This window comes from Scyliorhinus torazame, chromosome 12 (assembly GCF_047496885.1).
Source record: "Scyliorhinus torazame isolate Kashiwa2021f chromosome 12, sScyTor2.1, whole genome shotgun sequence".
In the NCBI taxonomy this organism is placed as follows: Eukaryota; Metazoa; Chordata; class Chondrichthyes; order Carcharhiniformes; family Scyliorhinidae; genus Scyliorhinus; species Scyliorhinus torazame.
In genome coordinates this window covers 97,314,246-97,335,855 of record NC_092718.1, presented here as the reverse complement: position 1 = coordinate 97,335,855, position 21,610 = coordinate 97,314,246, and the positions used below count along the sequence as shown (strand labels likewise).

Genomic DNA, 21,610 nt, shown 5'->3' with positions numbered 1-21,610 from the left:
GTTGATGTGGTGTATATGGATTTCAGTAAAGCGTTTGATAAGGTTCCCCACGGTAGGCTATTGCAGAAAATACGGAGGCTGGGGATTGAGGGTGATTTAGAGATGTGGATCAGAAATTGGCTAGCTGAAAGAAGACAGAGGGTGGTGGTTGATGGGAAATGTTCAGAATGGAGTTCAGTTACAAGTGGCGTACCACAAGGATCTGTTCTGGGGCCGTTGCTGTTTGTCATTTTTATCAATGACCTAGAGGAAGGCGCAGAAGGGTTGGTGAGTAAATTTGCAGACGACACTAAAGTCGGTGGTGTTGTCGACAGTGCGGAAGGATGTAGCAGGTTACAGAGGGACATAGATAAGCTGCAGAGCTGGACTGAGGTGGCAAATGGAGTTTAATGTAGAGAAGTGTGAGGTGATTCACTGTGGAAGGAATAACAGGAATGCGGAATATTTGGCTAATGGTAAAGTTCTTGGAAGGGTGGATGAGCAGAGGGATCTAGGTGTCCATGTACATAGATCCCTGAAAGTTGCCACCCAGGTTGATAGGGTTGTGAAGAAGGCCTATGGAGTGTTGGCCTTTATTGGTAGAGGGATTGAGTTCCGGAGTCAGGAGGTCATGTTGCAGCTGTACAAAACTCTGGTACGGCCGCATTTGGAGTATTGCGTACAGTTCTGGTCACCGCATTATAGGAAAGACGTGGAGGCTTTGGAGCGGGTGCAGAGGAGATTTACCAGGATGTTGCCTGGTATGGAGGGAAAATCTTATGAGGAAAGGCTGATGGACTTGAGGTTGTTTTCGTTGGAGAGAACATCTCTGCTACTCCACTGCTGGGCCGATATCTGGGGTTTGAGTATCTGTGTGTGTCTCTCTCCAGCTGGCACTGAAACTTCAGAGGCCAGGGGATGTCGCACTGGGACACTTCCACTGAAGAGAGCACTGAATCAAGCCTGCCGTTTATTCCTAACCGGCAGCCTGAGGCTTATATCACACAGATCTCCAGACCCCTACCAATACCCAGGTGATTCTCTCTCTTGCCGGTGGTGCAACACCCACCCGGTTCCTACTTCGCTAGAGTAGCTTTCCCAAGAGAGAGAATAGGACACTGCTGTTTATTACCTAACCAGCAGTCTGTCCTGAGTGAATCGCTCAAGATGACCCTTGATTCTTGAACCCGGAATTAAGGTGAGGAATATTTTAACAATGACTTGGTCAGAGATCGCTGGTGAAAGATTGAAGAATTTAAACGACTCCAATTATCAGCAAATCAAGGTTTATTGCAAAACCCAGGTCAAAATCATCAACAGAAGAAAATATAATAAAATCTTAAACTCTAACACAAACTAAGTCTATTCAAAAAGTACTATAACGGACACAACGAAAATTCTTATGATTACACAGTTTTAGCAATAGCACAAGACACAAAACAAGTTCCCTTCCCCAAAGCCTCAACCACTATTAAAGTCAAGGGAGTTTCGCAAGCTGCTGCAGGGTACTTACGGTCACAGGCTGCAGAGGTCAAGTCAGGGGTGCAGAGGTCGAGCCAAGAACGAAGAGACCCTCAATCGAAACACAGCCCCTTTTATATTGTTTTACCTGGCTTTGTCCTGTGTTCGGCCAGCCCCTTTTGCATTGAAAAGGTAAGGTTTAAAGTTCCCGCTGGTCCCGCCCCCTTTGAGCCGGTCAGAGCTGTATGTTTCCGGGTATTCCTCGCAGGTCCGCTCCTTCCAGCTAGGCAGACCTGCGCGATTTGAATTTGGCGCCGACTCCGCCCCCTCCTTCCAGTGAGTTTCTGCCGGTAGCTTCTGTCAAGATTGGAGTACCTCCCCCAGGTCCGCCTCCAACTTGGTTTTTTCTACCGTCCGCGATTTGAATTTGGCGCTGACTCCGCCCCCTTCTCCCAGTGAGTTTCTGCTGGTAGCTTCTGTCAAGATTGGAGTACCTCCCCCAGGTCCGCCTCCAACTTGGTTTTTTCTACCGTCCGCGGTTTGAATTTGGCGCTGGCTCCGCCCCCCTCCTCCCAGTGAGTTTCTGCCGGTAGCTTCTGTCAAGATTGGAGTACCTCCCCCAGGTCCGCCTCCAACTTGGTTTTTTCTACCGCTTATCTCCAAGGGGCTTTTCCAGCGCAATATACTGAGCCCAGGCAGTCTGTTTTCTAGGATAACGAGGTTAAGCTCTCTTGTGAAGAATTTCAGTGTCTTCCAGCTGCTCCGGAGATGGCTGCTATTCTCACCTCGCTATGTTGATGGGGTGTTAATTGGATTCTGCTCTGGTGGAGGCCAGGTCATTTACATTTGCATGGGGCTATGACCATCCCATTGTCCTGCTTGCAGGCAGGCCTCCTGTGTATTCCCGTGCCCCTTTGTCTGTGTTTTGATGTTATCTCGTTGTCTGGCTCCTTCTTGTAGCTCCTAGGGGGGGGGGTTTGTAAATACTTATGTACTTATGTCCCTACTCAGCTCAGCGGACCAAGCCTGCTGGGAAAACTGGTTCCGTTCTCTTGGCTGAAAAGTCAGTTTACAGTCTCTGAGTTTTTATTCTTGGGCAGTTCCAAAAAGGCCGAATTGCCCGAAAACCTTACAAAAGGCTGATGGACTTGAGGTTGTTTTCGTTGGAGAGAAGAAGGTTAAGAGGAGACTTAATAGAGGCATACAAAATGATCAGGGGGTTAGATAGGGTGGACAGTGAGAGCCTTCTCCCGCGGATGGAAATGGCTGGCACGAGGGGACATAGCTTTAAATTGAGGGGTAATAGATATAGGACAGAGGTCAGAGGTAGGTTCTTTACGCAAAGAGTGGTGAGGCCGTGGAATGCCCTACCTGCAACAGTAGTGAACTCGCCAACATTGAGGGCATTTAAAAGTTTATTGGATAAGCATATGGATGATAATGGCATAGTGTAGGTTAGATGGCTTTTGTTTCGGTGCAACATCGTGGGCCGAAGGGCCTGTACTGTGCTGTATCGTTCTATGTTCTATAACCTTCTCCTTAATAATGGTCACTGCACTCACCTCTGCCCCTGGTTCTCCTGGAGCTCTGGCATCCCACTGATGTCTTCCACCGTGAAGACTGATGCAAAGTAACTATTCAGTTTGTCTGCCATTTCTTTGTTTCCTATTATTACTTCTCCAGCCACATTTCCCAGTGGCCCAATGTCTACTTTTGCCTCTCTCTTACCTTTTATATATTGAGAAAAAAAAATGGCAGACCAGGCTCGATGGACCAAATGGTCTTCTCCCCCTTCTATTTATTTTTCTGCAAGTTATGATGGAAGGATGGTCGCAGCAGATTCAATAGTATGGAATCCCGACAGTGCAGGAGGAAGCTATTTGGCCTATCGAGTTCACTGACCCTTCAAAAGAGCACCCTACCTAGGCCCACTCCCTCACCCTATCCCGGTAACCTGCACATCCTTGGACATTGAGGGACAATTTGACATCACCAATCCACATAACAGTCACCCACATTGGAATTGAACCCGGGTCCTGGCGCTACAAGGCAGCAATGTCACTGCCATGCTTCTAAAGGGAATTGGTTAAATACTTGACTGGGAACATTTTGCAGGACTACATGGAAAAAGTAGGGAATGAAGCTACTTGGATTGTTCTTTCAATGACCCAACACCGGCGCAATGGGTTGAACCACCCCTTCTGTGACGGTGCGATTCTGGAGATCACAATTTGCATGATTGGATTGGATTTGTTTATTGTCACGTGTATCAAGGTACAGTGAAAAGTATTTTTCTGCGAGCAGCTCAACAGATCATTAAAGAAAAATACTGAATGGTTCAAAGATTCATACACACAAACATAGCCCTCAGGTAAACCTTCTAAATTATACTGAGCCACTGGGGTTTTGCTTTGTAATAATTCCGTTAAACTACCCACACAAATGTGTCAAAATGTTCAAACCCAGATGCAATATGAAAAGCTTCTGCCCGGAAAGGGAATATCGCAAACCATGTTATTCTTCACGAAAGTATTTCTGAATGCTACAGTCACAGGAGAATTCGTAGCTGGAAGAAAATAAATAAGATCTTGATATTGCAGTGTCTTCGATCCCAATTAACTCTCCGAGCCACAAACTCCTCGAATCATCTCTACCAACTGACAGAGGCAATGACTGCCACATGGGTCAGTGGCAGAAGCAATGTTATTTTTCCACCCCACTGGCTCGAGCAAGATGCAGCAGTTGTGCATGAAGAGATAACAGGTGGTTTATGGTGACAAGTGCCCACTAATAACACAACTGAACTAAATAAATCTTAGTTGCAATCAAAGTTTTCCTAATAAACTTTCCATTCTGATTAACTTGATGAGGTCTTGTAATACAAGTAAAATTTTAATATTAGACTCGACCCCCTGACTTTGTAAAAATTAGGTTAAAATAAAATTATTCTCAATGTATTTTCTGCAGTTGTTTAATATTACAATATAGAGTATGTGTTTGTGTGCCTTCCATCTGTCCTCCTGCGGATGGTACTTTGTGTGGTAGTGGAGCTCGACGTCCTGCATTTCATCCACCTGGATATACAACGGAAATTTGATGGATGGTAGCTTCTTGGGCATGGACCTCCAACAAAGGTAGCTGAAAAATATCGCTGAAAATCATAAACAAAATTGTACAAAATTCTCATGGAATGTTACCATTTACCTCAAGGAGCTAAGAAGTGTGGGGGAAATGATACCTGTGGTAAAATGACCAATGATTTGAATTTTAGGCCCGACTTGAAATTGGACACTTTAAATTAAGAATTGGACACTTTAAATTAAAACCACAGTCAGAACTACAGATAGGCCTGATGGGAATTTGAATACTGGACAGAGACAGACATCTGGGGCAAGTCTAGGCCTGCCCTGTAAACAAGACATCGGGAGCTAATCAGTCCCATTCAAATAAATCAACTGATGTGGGGAGTTTTGTCAAGATGGCAGCCGGTGGCGACTGGTGTGTCTCAGCAGTCGGTTCTGGGACCACAACTTTTCACAATATACATTAATGATCTAGAAGAAGGAACTGAAGGCACTGTTGCTAAGTTTGCAGATGATACAAAGATCTGGAGAGGGACACATAGTATTGAGGAAACAGGCGGGCTGCAGAAGGACTTGGACAGGAGAGTGAGCAAAGAAGTGGCAGATGGAATACAATGTGGAAAAGTATGAGATTATGCACTTTAGGAGGAATGGAGGCAGAGACTATTTTCTAAATGGGGAAATGCTTAGGAAATCAGAAGCACAAAGGGACTTGGGAGTTCTTGTTCATGATTCTCTTAAGGTTAACGTGCAGATTCAGTGGCAGTTAGGAAGGCAAATGCAATGTTATCATTCATGTCAAGAGGGCAAGAATACAAGACCAGGGATGTACATCTGAGGCTCTATAAGGCTCTGGTCAGACCCCATTTGGAGTATTGTGAGCAGTTTTGGGCCCCGTATTTAAGGAAGGATGTGCTGGCCTTGGAAAAGGTCCAGTGGAGGTTCACAAGAATGATCCTGGAATGAAGAGCTTGTCGTATGAGAAACGGTTGAGGACTCTGGGTCTGTACTTGGAGTTCAGAAGGATGAGGGGGAATCTTATTGAAACTTACAGGATCTGTGAGGCTTGGATAGAGTGGACGTGGAGAGGATGTTTCCATTTGTAGGGAAAAGTCCTCCGGTTGGAGGACACAATCTTAGACTAAAAGGACGATCTTTTAAAACAGAGATGAGGAATTTCTTCAGCCAGAGGGTGGTGAATCTGTGGAACTCTTCGTTGCAGAAGGCTGTGGAAGCCAAATCACTGACTGTCTTTAAGACAGAGATAGATAGCTACTTGATTAATAAGAGGACAGGGTTATGGGGAGAAGGCAGGAGAGTGGGGATGAGAAAAATATAAGCTATGATTGAAAGGCGGAGCAGACTCGATTGGCCGAGTGAACTAATTATGCTCCTATGTCTTATGTGGATTGCCCAGATGAAGACAGACTTTCTGGCACCTAGATTACCTGATATGGGATAAGGTTACAAGCAGACAATGCACCTGAGTATGGACCTCTGTGGGGGGGGGAGTTCTGGTGTCCTGCTGAGTTGCAATTAGCATCTCCATTGTGTGTTGCGAACCCACCCAGTGACCACATTGGCCAAAGGCCAGAGAAACCTCTGAAAGGGCGTGAAGAAGGAGATGAGAACCAGATGCCCAAAGAACCCCGCCAGCGATGACTCGACGAAGAGGCAGCGGAGGAGACTCAACAGTGGACCAGAGGGCAGAGGAAGCAGGGTGCGAGACCCACCTTTGCAGACGAAGGCCCTGAGAAGATCGGGACTCAGAGGACTGGACCCGCAGCTTCATCCAGTTCATCGGTACGGGCAGTATTAAGAATAGGCATATTCTGGTTGGGATAATTTTGGGGGATAACTTATTTATTGTGTTTCAAAATAAACTTGGATCGAATTGTAAACTTGTGTATGGCCTTTGTTCATCTTGCAAATAAGGGAACCTGGGTAAAATGTTTGAATAATATACTGGTTGAAGTGTCTGAATTTTGCAGACAACGTACCTTTTTTAGGGGAGGTAGTGGCCTCATGGTATTGTCATGGCCCAGTAAACCATAGACTCAGGGTAAATCTCTGGGGCCCAGGGTTGAAATTCCACCAAGGCAGGTGGTGAAATTCGATTTTAATAAAAATCTGGGATTAAAAGTCTAAGGATGGCCATGAAACCTTTGACGATTGGCGTAAAAGCGCATCTGCTTCACTCATGTCTCTTTGACTGACACCTTTGTATTCTCAATGGCTACAGGAAAGATCCCAGAGGACAGGAGGAAAGCTAAGATCCCAGAGGACTGGAGGTACCACTGTTTAACAAATGTAGCAGGGATAATCCTGGAAACTATAGGCCGGTGAGCCTCACGTCGATAGTCGGTAAATTATTGGACAGAAATCTCAGAGACAATATTTATACCCACTTGGAAACAAATGGACTCATTAACAATAAACTATGGTTTTGTGAAGGGGAGGTCGTGCTTCACTAACTTGATTGAGTTTTTTGAAGAGGTGACAAAGATATTTGATGAGGGGAGGGCGGTGGATGTTATTTACATGGACTTCAGTAAATCCTTTGACAAGGTGCCTCACAGCAGACTGGTACAAAAGGTGAAGTCACATGGGACCAGAGGTGAAGTGGTAAGATGGATACAGAACTGGCTCAGTCACAGGAGGCAAAGGGTAGCAATAGAAGGGTGTTTTTCTGAATGGAAGGTTGTGACTAGTGGTGTTCCACAGGGATCGGTGCTGGGACATCTGTTGTTTGTAGTGTACGTAACCGATTTCGCGGATGACATCAAGGTTGGTGGAGTGGCAGATAGTGTTGAGGATTGTCAGAGGATACATCAGGACATAGATAGGTTGGAGACTTGTGCAGAGAATTGGCATATGAAGTTTAATCGGACAAATGTGAGGTAATGCATTTTGGTAGGTCGAACATAGAGGGGAAATATACAGTAAATGGCAAAACTCTTAGGAATATAGAGAGTCAGAGAGATCTGGGCGTGCAGGTCCACAGATGTTTGAAGGTGGCAACACAAGTGGCCAAGGTAGTCAAGAAAGCATACGGAATGCTTGCCTTCATTGGATGGGGCATCGAGTGTAAAAACTGACAAGTCATGCTACAGTTGTATAGAACCTTGGTAAGGCCGCACTTGGAAGATTGCACACAATTCTGGTCGCCACACTACCAGGAGGATGTGGAGGCTTTGGAGAGGGTGCAGAGGAGATTTACCAGGATGTTGCCTCGTCTGTAGTGTGTTAGCTATGTGGAGAGGCTGAATAGACTCAAACTGTTTTCATTAGAAAGGCGGAAGTTGAGGGGTGACCTGATACAGGTCTACAAGATTATGAGGGGCATGGATAGAGTGGATGGGCAGGCACTCTTTCTCAGGGTGGAGGGATCAGTCACCAGAGGGCATAGGTTTAAGGTCCGTGGGGAAATGTTTGAAGGAGATGTGAGAGGCAGATTTTTTACGCAGGGGGTGTTGAGTGCTGGAACGCGTTGCCAGGGGAGGTTGTAGAAGCAGGTACATTAACGGCGCTCAGAAGGCATCTTGACAAACACATGGATAGGATGGGTATAGAGGGATACGGCACAAGGAAGTGCTGAAGGTTTTGGCAAAGGTTGGTATGACCGGTACAGGCTTGGAGGGCCGAAGGATCTGTACCTTTGCTGCATTGTTCTGTGTTAAATCTGCCGTCCTTATCTGGTCTGGTCTACATGTGATTCTAGATCCTCAGCAATGTGGTTGCCTCTGAAATGGGCTAGCAGGCCACTCAGTTCAATGGGCAATAATTGCGGGCCGAGCCAGAGATGCCCACGTCCCATAAATGAATTTTTAAAAACTTAGACTGAGATTAGATTCCAGTTGGAGGGCTGTACTGTATCTGATGCAGTGCCCCAAAGAAAGTATAAATTAGCCTTGGATAGGGTACGACACAGATTCAAAACACTAAACCTTGGGCTAAAGGGGGTGAATTGTTAAAGTATCTTACATAAACATGTCTTCAATGCCTTTGCGTTTAGTACGTTGAAGGGTGATATAACAAAGGCATCAGAAGTGATGGAATGCTTTGATAGGAAATATACATTATATTTCTCAGAACATAAGAGGTAGGAGTAGGCAATTTAACCTCGAGCCTGCTCCATTGTTCAATATGATCATGCTGATCTCATCATGACCTCATCACCGTCCTGCCCATTCTCCACAACCCTTCAACCCATTACTGACTAAATATCTGTTTAACTCCTTAAATTTACTCATTGTCCCAGCATCCACAGCACTCTGCAGTATCAAATTCCATAAACTCATGACCCTTTGGGAGAAGTAGTTTCTCATCCCTGTTTTAAATTTGTTAACCCTTATCCTGACACTATGGCCACTCATTCTAATATGCCCCACAAGAGGAAGCAACCGCTCCACATCTACTTTATCCATATCTTTTTTCATCTTAGAAATCTCAATTTGATCTCCCCTCATTCTTCTAAACTCGAAAGAGTAGAGGCCTAAATTGCTCAATCTCTCTTCTCACGGACAGCTTTTTACAATGGTGAAGGAACCCAGGAGACACAATCATAAAGTTACAGCTCAACTGTACACTGTCAGGTCTGACTACCTGAAGATGCTGTGGACTGGGTTCAAGGGCTGGGCGTATGCCAGAGATTGAAGGGAATGTCACGCTGTGGTAAAAAAAACTGGGTAGGTGTGTGCAACAGTCCTTCTCCATTGTAGTTAAGAGCCTGGCCATCAGGGGGCAAGATATTCATGGTGTTAAGTGACATGGTGCAGATCAGGGGCGAAATTCTCCAGTATCGGCGCGATGTCCACCGACCGGCGCCAAAAACGGTGCTAATCAGTCCGGCATCGCGCCGCCCCAAAGGTGCGGAATCCTCCGCATCTTGGGTTGCCGAGCCCTAATCTTGAGGGGCTAGGCCCGCGCCGGACTGATTTCCGCCCTGCCAGCTGGCGGAAAAGGCCTTTGGTGCCCCGCCAGCTGGCGCGGAAATGACATCTCCGGGCGGCGCAGGAGCGTTAGCGGCCGCTCACGTCATCCATGCGCTGTGGAGGGAGCCTCTTCCGCCTCCGCCATGATGGAGACCGTGGCGAAGGCGGAAGGAAAAGAGTGCCCCCACGGCACAGGCCTGCCCACGGATCGGTGGGCCCCGATCGCGGGCCAGGCCACCGTGGGGGCACCCCCCGGGGCCAGATCGCCCCGCGCCCCCCACGACCCCGGAGCCCGCCCGCGCCGCCTTGTCCCGCCGGTAAGAGAAGTGGTTTAATCCACGCCGGCAGGACAGGCATTCTAGCAGCGGGACTTCGGCCCATCCGGGCCGGAGAATCGCGGGGGGGTGCCCTCCAACCGGCGCAGCGCGATTCCCACCCCCGTCGAATCTCCGGTGCCGGAGAATTCGGCAACCGGCGGGGGCGGGATTCACGCCAGCCCCCGGCGATTCTCCAACCCGGCGGGGGGTCAGAGAATCTCGCCCCAGGTCTGTATCCCCTTCCCCCCCTAGTGCCGTTCACCTGCACCACCTTCCACTTTAACAGGGAGTTGAAAATGAACTGTGCCTGCAGCGACATATCAAAATGCTGCCTTTGTGTGTGGATCCACACTTTGCAAAAAAAACAAGGCTGGAATTCTCCCGCTGCCAGCGCACCCCCGCCATTGAGTATCCTGGCAGCTTGGTGTGGTTTCAATGGGAAATCCCATTGACAAGTGGTGGGAATATAGAATCCTGCCATCAAGAAACAGGCAGCTGAGGAAAGGAGAGTCCCGCCCCAAGCGTCACGATGAGCTGAGGTTCGACTTGGCCTTGGTGTTGACAAGTATCAGCCTGGCCAGAGTGCTGCAGAAGGCTCTATTCAGTTGGACCATGGCATATCACCTCTCGCTTGTCAAGACGTTTATGGCGCTTGACCACAAGGCCATCGGGCAGTGGTCTGCATGTAACACCCTTTAATAATCTTTATTGTCACAAGTAAGCTTACATTAACACTGCAATGAAGTTACTGTGAAAAGCCCCAATTCGCCATATTCCAGTGCCTGTTCGGGTACACAAAGGGAGAATTCAGAATGTCCAGATTACCTAACAGCACGTCTTTTGGGACTTGTGGGAGGAAACCGGAGCACCCGGAGGAAACCTACACAGATACGGGAAGAACGTGTAGACTCCACACAGACTGTGACCCAAACCGGGAATCGAACCTGGGACCCTGGAGCTGTGAAGCAACAGTACTGACCCCTGTGCTACTGTGCCGCCAAGGCCTCGTATGCCTTGTGGGAAAAGGAGATGGTTCCCTGTGCAGACTTGTCAAAGCCATTTGGCAAAAATGCTTCATCACCGGAATTTTCCAACAAGTGTCAGGATGTCGCTTGGCTGATGGCGAGAGCTCCGTGCCACTGGACTCTGGGCTGCAAGGATGCAAGACAAATATCGACTGCTGCTATGGGAGGATCATAAATTTGGTGAAAGGGACACGTTGGTCTGACTAAAAATTGCCAGTCTTCCAGTGCAAAGAGTTGTTCATAACCGAGGCACACTCCAAGGTCTGGACTCTGTGTTGAGAAACACAGTAAACCTTGGGGTAGCCACCACAAAGGCTCAATGGGAAAATATGTCATTGTCCAAGGCCTTCCTGTCATTGTATACCAAAGGGCTAGGAATCTTGTAAAACCTCTCTGGCTAACTGTTTGACATGAAATGTAAAATGCTGTAAATGTAAAATGTAAAACGGATAAGCTGTAACAGAGCTGAGCAATTTCACAACGAACGGATGAGCACTAAGCTTGCAATCCTCCCATACCCAGGCAAGAATGGTGGTGGATAATTCAACAACTCGCTGGAGGAGGTGGCTCCACAAATATCCCCATCGATGGCAGAGCCCAGCACATCAGTGCAAAAGACAAGGCTGAAGCATTTGCAACAATCTTCAGATAGAAACTCCGAGCGGGTGATCTACCTCCGCCTCTCCGAATGCCCCAGGATCACAGAAGCCAGTCTTCAGCCAATTTCATTCACTTCACATTATACCACAAAATGGCTGAATGCAATAGATACATCAAAGGCAGTGGCCCTCCAGAACTTGCCACGGTGGCACAGTGGTTAGCACTGTTGCCTCACAGCGCTAGGGACCTGGGTTAAATTCCGACCTCGAGTGAATGTGTGGATTTTGCACATTCTTCCCATGTCTGTGTAGGTTTTCTCCGGGTGCTCCGGATTCCTCCCACAGTCCAAAAATGTGTAGGTTAGGTGGATTGGCCATGCTAAATTGCAGCTCGATAGCCCAAATGGACTACTATGGGGATTCAACATCCCTAGCCAAGCTGTTCCAATACAGCTAAACACTGGCATCTACCCAGCAATGTGGATAATTCTGCACATATATCATGTACACTCAAAAAAGAAAGGACAAATCAAACTCAACCACTTATTACCACATTAGTCTACCCACAATCATCAGTAAAGTAATGGAAGGGGTCATCCAGTAGGACTAGTGCACTTGCTTCGCAATAACCTGCTCACAGATGCTCACTTTGGGTTCCAATCGGCTGAAACATAAGAAATATGAGCATGAGGAGGCCATTTGGTCTTTCGAATTTTCTCCGCCATTCAGTATGATCAAGGTTGATCATCCAACTCAGTCGCCTGCTTCTGCTTTCCCTCCATATCCTTTGGTCCCTTTAGCCGCAAGAGCTATATCTAACTTATTCTTGAAACATAACAATGTTTTGGCTTCAACTGCTTTCTGTGGTAGTGAATTCCACAGGCTCATCACTCTCTGGGTGAAGGAATTTTTCCTCATAGTTTACCTCGTATCCTTAAACTGTGACCATTGGCTCGGACTCCCCTGCCATCGAGAACATCCTTCCTGCATCTACCCTGTCCAGTCCTGTTCGAATTGTATAGGTTTCCATGAGACAGAATCATAGAATCCCTACAGTGCAGAAGGAGGCCATTTGGCTCAACGAGAATGCACCCTCCTTATTCTTCTGATCTCCAGCGAATATAATCGTAACTGACTTAATGTCTCCTCATACATAAGTCCTGCCATCCCAAGAATCAGTCTGGTAAACCTTCTCTGCACCCGACTCTGGGCACCCATTGCCTTTGCAGTATGTAGCAAGAACATCCTTCCTCAGATAAGGAGACCAAAATCGTACACAACATTCCAGTTCTGGTCTCACCAGTACCCTGTATAATTGCAGCAAGACATCCTTGCTCCTGTACTCGAGTCCTGTCACTATGATGGCCAACATACCATTTGCTGCATCTGCCATGCATTTGCCCACTCACTCAACTTGCCCAAATCACACCGAAGCATCTCTGCATCCTCCGCACATCTCACTCACCCACCCAGTTTTGTGTCATCTACAAATCTGGAGATATTACATTGAGATCCCTCCTCTAAATTATTAATATATATTGTGAATAGCTGGGGTCTAGCATGGGATCCCTGCGGTACCCCGCTAGTCATTACCTGCCAATTTGAAAAAGGATCCGTTAATTCCTACAAATTCCTACTCTTTGTTTTCTGTCTGCCAATCAGTTTTCTATCCATCTCAATACACTACCCCCAATCCCATGCACTTAAAAAAAAATTATCTTTATTGTTACATTACATTAACATTGCAATGAAGTTACTGTGAAAAGCCCCTGGTCGCCACATTCCAGCACCTGTTTGGGTACACAGAGGGAGAATTCAGAATATCCAAATTAACTAATAACATGTCTTTGGGACTTGTGGGAGGAAACCGGAGCACCCAGAGGAAACCCATGCAGCCACGGGGAGAACTTGCAGTCAACACAGACAGTGGCCCAAGCCGCAAATCGAACCTGGGACCCTGGCATTGTGAAACCATAGTGCGAACCACTCTCCTACCGTGCTGCACATTAGTTTTACACACTGATCTCTATGTGGGACTTATTTTAAAGCCTTTTGAATGTCCAAATATACCACATCCACTAGCTCTCCCTCGTCAACTTTACTAGCTACATCCTTGAAGAATTCCAGTACGTTTGTCAAGCATGATTTCCCTTTCATGAATGCATGATGACTCTGCCGATCCTGCTCCTGTTTTCCAAGTGCCCTGCTATAAAATCTTTTATAATGGAATCTAGCATTTTTCCCACTACAAGCTGACTGGTCAGTAATTCCTTGTTTTATCTCCAATTCCCTTTTTACTCAGTTCCTGACCTCATTACAGCCATCGGCAAAGAGCTAAACCACCAGAGTTGAGGTGAGAATTACTGCCCTTGATATCAAGGCAAGATTTGAACCAAGTGTGACATCAAGGAAAACGAGTCAAGGGCAAAACTCTGCTAGTTGGAATCATTCCTGTTGCATGCCTGTTCCTGCATGTCATTGTGATGTAAAGGATTCCAGCAGAGCAAGGGTTAAAATGGGACTGGAAAATAGCACTGCCCATGGTATGATGTATAGAGTTGCATGGTCATAGAATGCTTTAGAAGCAGTCTGCATGGAGAAACATGCTGGTAACTGTGATATGTGAATTGTTAAAGACTAACAATAAATGGTTCATGTTTAAACACACATGTCTCATCAATGAACACCACAGCCAAACTCATAATGCAACATTGTGCTCAGTGAGGCACCACGTCACAACAAAACCTAGCACAAAGGAAGATGGTTGTGGTTGTTGGAGGGCAATAATCTCAGCTCCAGGATATCACTACAGGAGTCCCTCAGGGTAGTGTTCTAGGCCCAACCATCTTCAGCAGTGTGAAGTGCAATGACTTGTATACCTGTTATCTAACTGGCTTTGGCTTGTTTCATTAATGGTCAAAACTGAAGGTAACACCAGTGGTACAGACTCCTCCCCAAGAGTGGTACTTTTCCAACGTATGTTTTTTTCCTATTTTATGACAAAACTGTATTAAGAAATTATGGGGCAAAATAAAAAAATTAAGGGGCAAACTAAAAAGACAGCCCCTTTTAAAGGGGCACAGTGGCTAGCACTGCTGCTTCACAGCATAAGGGGCCCGGGTTCAATTCCGGCCTTGGATGACTGTGTGGAGTTTGCACGTTCTCCCAGTGTCTGTGTGGGTTTCCTGTGGGTGCTCCCATTTCCTCCAACACTCCAAAGATGTGCAGGTTAGGTGGATTTCCCATGATAAGTTGTCCCTTAGTGTCCAAAGCTGTGCAAGTTAGATGGGGTCATGGGGATAGGGAGAGGGAGTGGGCCTAAGTAGGGTGCTCTTTCAGAGGGTCGTCACAGATAAGGTGAACCGAATGGCACTGATGCATTCTCGTTGGACACTGCATCAAACAAACAAAAAATCCCAAAGGAAACTTAAAACATTGAAATATAAAGTGATTAAAGGGGTCAGTAAAGCACTGCAGTCCCCACGGGGCCCACACGGAGCTTTTATAATAGAATTTACAGTGCAGAAGGAGGCCATTCGGCCCATCAAGCCTGCACCGGCCCTTGGAAAGAGCACCCCCATTTAAGCCTAGAGCTCCGCCCCATACCCATATCCCAGCAACCCCACCCAACCCCTTTGGACACTAAGGGCAATTTAGCCTGGCCAATCCACCTAACCTGCACGTCTTTGGACTGGGAGGAAACCGGAGCACCCGGAGGAAACCCACGCAGACACGGGGAGAATGTGCAGACTCCGCACAGACAGTGACCCAAGCCGGGAATCGAACCTGGGAGCCTGGAGCTGTGAAGTGACAATGCTAACCACTGCTACCGTGCCGCCTTGGCTTGGAAGGCCTCGATCGAGCCAGTCCACATTGCGTGTTCCTCCTTCAAAGATATCCAGCTGCAAAAGTAATCGAAGAGCGGCAAACAGTTGGACAACATATGTTTTAATGAAACCTATTCCAATGACTTGTTTCATGCTATTTAACTGGGCTTTATTTAAGACAGTCAAAACAATCAAAGGCCTGTTGTGCCTCTTGCAAGAAAGCCAAGCTAGTGTTTTGCGCAAAGACTCACCTGTCAACTGCCACATGTCGATGCAAATGGATAGGTTTAATTCTGGGGAAAATCCATAGCTGTAACAGGGAGGGAGAAATGAACTCAGTCCTGGTATACATGATGAGGTGTCAACATCCTTAAATTGCTTGCTTTCAGTAATTGCAAACACAGATACAATCAGAATGCACCATAATAATAAAAGTCATGTTAATCTATCTAAACATACTGGAGAATATGTCCTTGCATGCTTTGAATCTGAAATACATTACATTCTGTAATTTTCTTGCATGTTTAAGCCAGTCTTTTTGATAATAAATTTCTGTGGTCCACACTTACAATAGTACCTGAATAATGTAATTACTACCCCACATAGGGACAGGAAGAGGCCACTTATGTCCAGCAAGCCTGTTCTGCCATTTGATGAGATCAGGACCTATCTGTATCGTATCTCCATTTACCCCTCTTGGCTACATGATGCCTAAATGCATTTGACTGGCAAAAGTATTTCAACCCTGGATTTAAAATTACCAATTGAGCTAGTGATTTTTGTGGGACAGAGTGCCAAACCCCTACCACTCTCTGTGTGAAGACATGTTCCCTAACTTGTCTCCCAATTCATAGAATTTACAATGCAGAAAGAGACCATTCTGCCCATCGAGTCTGCACCAGCCCTTGGAAAGAGCACCCCACTCAAGCACATGCCTCCTCCACCCCATCCCCATAACCCAGCAACCCCAATTAACCTTTTTGGACACTAAGGGCAATTTACCATAGCCAATCCACCTAACCCGCATACCTTTGGACTGTGGGAGGAAACCTGAGCACCCGGAGGAAACCCATGCACACACGGGGAGAACGTGCAGACTCCCCACAGACAGTGACCCAAGCCGGGAATCGAACCCGGGACCCTGGAGCTGTGAAGCAACTGTGCTAACCACTATGCTACCGTGCTACCAGATGGCTCTGATTTTAAGGTTACAGCCCCCTTGTCCTTCACTCTCCCGCCAGCACCAGAAGCGTCTCCATCTCCATTTTTAAATTTCTTCTGAAAATCCGGAAAACGGCGACCAAATCATCCCATAATCCTCTGTACCCAGAAAACATAAGCATCGACTGTGTAATCTGTACCGCATAATTGAAACCTGCAATACTTGCAAGGCATCCTTTATGATGTGCAATGCCCAGCATTGTATGTGCACCTATTTTTTATACTAAGGGGAAATTTGTAGCATGAACAATCGACCGAAACTGCACATCACCAGAGCATCCAGAGGAAACCCACGCAGACACCGGGAGAATGTGCAAACTCTACACAGTCACCCAAGGTCAGAATCGAACCTGGGTCCCTGGCGCTGTGAGGCAACAGTGCTAATCACTGTCCACCCGATGCAATCCTACAGCTGTGGTCCAACCAAGGTTTTGCACAGCAAGCAAAACATTACATCTCCCCTTGTACTGTACTTTTATATTCTTTCCCTGGAGTGGAGTGGAAACTGTAGGCATTAATGCATTATCTGGTGTGTCTTGGTGGGAATGAATGATTTAACAGCCTCGCCATTGTGTGTGACAATGTTGAATGAATAATCTTACCAGGCCGTTCTCCTGGAGCACACACATGCCTGTTGATGAGAATGGCAAAGATGATGAGAAAATTGAAAGCCATCACCATGGTGAGCGATACGCATACCCGGTATCCTTTACAGAATACAGTCAGAAAATCTGGAAAGCAGAAGTCAGATGAATACAGTCATTGGCAAAATGAAAAGCAAAATGGAACTGATTTGATTCTTTAGAGGCAACATTGACACTCTTTTATTTTTAATAAATATTTTATTGAGGTGTTTTTGGTTTTACAACAACGACAAAATAAACAATGTACATGAGCCTATAAACAAAGTGCAAAAAGCCTGCTTCCTCCCTTACAGGTCCCACCTTTATTAACCCCCTACTCTAAGCTAAACTAACCCCCCTTCTGCTGACGATTAATTTTCTGCAAAGAAGTCGACGAACAGTTGCCACCCCCGGGCGAACCCTAACAGTGACTCTCAAGGCGAACGTTAATATCTCCAAACAGAGAAAGCTAACCATGTCAGATAGCCAGGTCTCCGACTTCAGGGGCTTTGAGTCCTTCCAATTTCCATCTCCGGGCTACCAGGGACGCAAAGACCAGAACGTCTGCCTCTCTCCTCCTGGATTCCTGGATCTCCGTGCACCTCAAAAATCGCCATCTCCGGACTCGGTGCCACCCTTGTTTTTAACATCGTGGACATGACATCTGCAAACCCCTGCCAGAATCCCCTGAGCTTTGGGCATGTCAAAAACATGTGGACATGGTTCGCTGCTCCCCCAGCACACCTTGCACATCTATCTACTACCCCAAAGAACCTGCTCATCCGGGCCACTATCATGTGAGCCCAGTGCACAACCTTAAACTGTATCAGCCTGAGCCTGGCGCATGTTGTGGATGCGTTGACTCTACTCAACGCATCCGCCCAGAAACCATCCTCTATCCTCCTAACTCCTCCCATTTGCGTTTCAGATCCTCAGTCTGCATGTCCTCTGAGCTCATGAATTCCTTATAGATGTCAGAGACCTTCCCTTCTCCCACCCACACTCTGGAAACTTCCCTATCCTGTATCCCCCTTAGTGGTAGGAGCGGGAAGGTTGAGACCTGCCTACGTAGGAAGTCCCGCACCTGCAGGTACCTCAATTTGTTTCTCCTCGCCAATCCAAATTTCTCCTCCAGCTCCGTCAAGTTAGGAAAGCTCCCCCCTATAAACATATCCCCCATCCTCTCAATTCCTGCCCTCTGCCATCTCCGAAATCCCCATCCATCCTTCCCGGGGCAAACCAATGATTGTTACAAATTGGAGACCAAACCGATGCTCCCGCTGCGCCCACATGCTCCCTCTATTGCCCCCAGATTATAAGGGCTGCCACCACCACGGGGCTGATGGAGTACTGTGCCGGCGGGAATGGCAGTGGCGCCGTTATCAACGCCCCAAGCTGGTGCCCTTACATGAGGCCGCCTCCATACGCTCCCATGCCGACACTCCCCCCACCACCCACTTACTAATCATGGCTATATTCGCCGCCCAATAATAGTTACCGAAGTTTGGCAGCGCCAGCCCGCCTTCCCCTCGGCTCCGATCAAGAATCCCCTTTTTTACGCACGGGGTCTTGTCGGCCCATTCAAAGCCAGTGATAACTTTGTTAACCCGTTTAAAAAAGGACCGCGGAATAAAGATGGGGAGTCACTGGAACACAAACAATAGTCTCGGAAGGACCGTCATCTTCACCGTATGGACCCTCCAGCTAATGACAACCTCCCACCTCCAAAAATCGTCCTTTCTTTGGTCCACTGGGGCCAAATTATGTTTGTGCAACCGTTCCCATTCCTGCGCCACTTGGATGCCTAGATACCGAAAGCTCCCCCCTACCATTCTAAACGGCAGTTCCCCCAGTCGCCTCTCCTGTCCCCTTGCCTGGATCGCAAACATCTCACTTTTCCCCATATTTAGTTTGCACCCCGAAATCTGGCCAAATTCCCCCAGAATCCTCATGATTTCTTCCACCCCCTCTACTGGGTCCGATACATACAGGAGCAGGTCGTCTGCGTAAAGCGAGACTCTATATTCCACTCCCCCCCCCCCCCCCCCCCCCCCCCCGCAGACCAGCCACTTCAAGCCCCTTGAGGCTCTTTGTGCAATTGGGCATTTTCACAATAAGTTCATTTGAAGCGGCCCCAATATCCCAGAGAACGTTTTATAGAACTCCACTGGGTACCCATCTGACCCGGGGCTTTACCCGACTGCATGGCCTTCAGCCCCTCCGCTATCTCTTCGATCCCGATCGGAGCCCCCAACCCTTCTAGCAGCTCCCCGTCCACCTTCGGGAAATTCAGCCCCCTAGGAAGTGCCTCATCCCCTTTGGCCCAGGTGTGGGTTTCGACCCGGAGAGCCTATTATAAAACTCCTTAAATGCCTTATTCACCCCCTGCTGAGTCTCCCACCAGGTTCCCGTCTCCATCCTTTACTTTCCCTATCTCCCTGGCTGCCTCCCTCTTTCTAAGCTGCTGTGCCAGCATTCTGCTGGCCTTCTTTCCATGCTCATAAATTGCCCCCCTCGCCTTTCTCAGCTGCTCTACCCGCCCTTCCTGTGGTTAACAAGCTGAACTCCGCCTGTAGCCGCCGCCGTTCCATTAAAAGTCCTGCCTCTGGGGTCTCCGCATACCTCCTGTCGACTTGTAGTATCTCCTTTACCAGTCAGTCCGTCTCTGCCCTGTCCACCTTCTCCCTGTGGGCCCGCATTGAGATCAGCTCCCCTCGAACCACCGCCTTCAATGCCTCCCAGACCACTGCTGCCAAAATTTCCCCCGTGTCATTGACCTCCAGGTAGTTCTGAATACATTTCCTCAACCGCCCGCACACCTCTTTGTCCGCTAAAAGTCCCACGTCTAACCTCCATTGCGCTGATTACTGTCTTTACTAACCTGTATGTCAACCCAGTGCGGGGCATGGTCTGAGATTGTGATCGCCGAGAACCCCGTGCCCACCACACGCTTCAGTAGAGCCCTGCTCAGAATAAAGAAATCAATCCTGGAGTACACTTGATGCACGTGTGTTTAAAAGGAGAACTCCTTCACTCCTGGCTGCCCAAATCTCCATGGGTCCACCGCCGCCCCCCCCCCCCCCCCCCCCCCCCCCAAACCCCATATGCTCCATGAACCCTTTTAGCTCCTTAGCCATTGCTAGCACTCTGCCCGGTTTTACAAAGAACAAAGAACAAAGAAATGTACAGCACAGGAACAGGCCCTTCGGCCCTCCAAGCCCGTGCCGACCATGCTGCCCGACTAAACTACAATCTTCTACACTTCCTGGGTCCGTATCCTTCTATTCCCATCCTATTCATATATTTGTCAAGATGCCCCTTAAATGTCCCTATCGTCCCTGCTTCCACTACCTCCTCCGGTAGCGAGTTCCAGGCACCCACTACCCTCTGCGTAAAAAACTTGCCTCGTACATCTACTATAAACCTTGCCCCTCTCACCTTAAACCTGTGCCCCTAGTAATTGACCCCTCTACCCTGGGGAAAAGCCTCTGACTATCCACTCTGTCTATGCCCCTCATAATTTTGTATACCTCTATCAGGTCTCCCCTCAACCTCCTTCGTTCCAGTGAGAACAAACCGAGTTTATTCAACCGCTCCTCATAGCTAATGCCCTCCATACCAGGCAACATTCTGGTAAATCTCTTCTGCACCCTCTCTAAAGCCTCCACATCCTTCTGGTAGTGTGGCGACCAGAATTGAACACTATACTCCAAGTGTGGCCTAACTAAGGTTCTATACAGCTGCAACATGACTTGCCAATTCTTATACTCAATGCCCCGGCCAATGAAGGCAAGCATGCCGTATGCCTTCTTGACTACCTTCTCCACCTGTGTTGCCCCTTTCAATGACCTGTGGACCTGTACTCCTAGATCTCTTTGACTTTCAATGCTCTTGAGGGTTCTACCATTCACTGTATATTCCCTACCTGCATTAGACCTTCCAAAATGCATTACCTCACATTTGTCCGGATTAAACTCCATCTGCCATCTCTCCGCCCAAGTCTCCAGACAATCTAAATCCTGCTGTATCCTCCGACAGTCCTCATCGCTATCCGCAATTCCACCAACCTTTGTGTCGTCTGCAAACTTACTAACCAGACCGGTTACATTGTCCTCCAAATCATTTATATATACTACAAAGAGCAAAGGTCCCAGCACTGATCCCTGTGGAACACCACTGGTCACAGCCCTCCAATTAGAAAAGCATCCCTCCATTGCTACTCTCTGCCTTCTATGGCCTAGCCAGTTCTGTATCCACCTTGCCAGCTCACCCCTGATCCCGTGTGACTTCACCTTTTGTAATAGTCTACCATGAGGGACCTTGTCAAAGGCCTTACTGAAGTCCATATAGACAACATCTACTGCCCTACCTGCATCAATCATCTTAGTGACCTCCTCGAAAAACTCTATCAAGTTAGTGAGACACGACCTCCCCTTCACAAAACCGTGCTGCCTCTCACTAATACGTCCATTTGCTTCCAAATGGGAGTAGATCCTGTCTCGAAGAATTCTCTCCAGTAATTTCCCTACCACAGAAGTAAG

General features: G+C 47.6%; 1 protein-coding gene across 2 annotated transcripts in view; it reads right to left on the bottom strand.

Annotated features, from left to right (window-relative positions):
- Nucleotides 1-2,906: 2,906 nt before the first annotated feature.
- Nucleotides 2,907-21,610, bottom strand: part of LOC140386584 (uncharacterized) — a 57,049-nt gene continuing 38,345 nt past the window's right edge. Inside the window, exons 6-8 of one of the 2 annotated variants that reach the window (XM_072469030.1) lie at nt 17,049-17,177; nt 15,477-15,535; nt 2,907-4,591 (exon numbers count right to left, since the gene is read on the bottom strand). In XM_072469030.1, coding sequence (XP_072325131.1) covers nt 15,513-15,535; nt 17,049-17,177 — 152 coding nt within the window. In that variant the 3' untranslated portion in view covers nt 2,907-4,591; nt 15,477-15,512. The remainder of the gene's footprint in view (nt 4,592-15,476; nt 15,536-17,048; nt 17,178-21,610) is intronic. The other variant, XM_072469031.1, reaches the window with a different exon arrangement.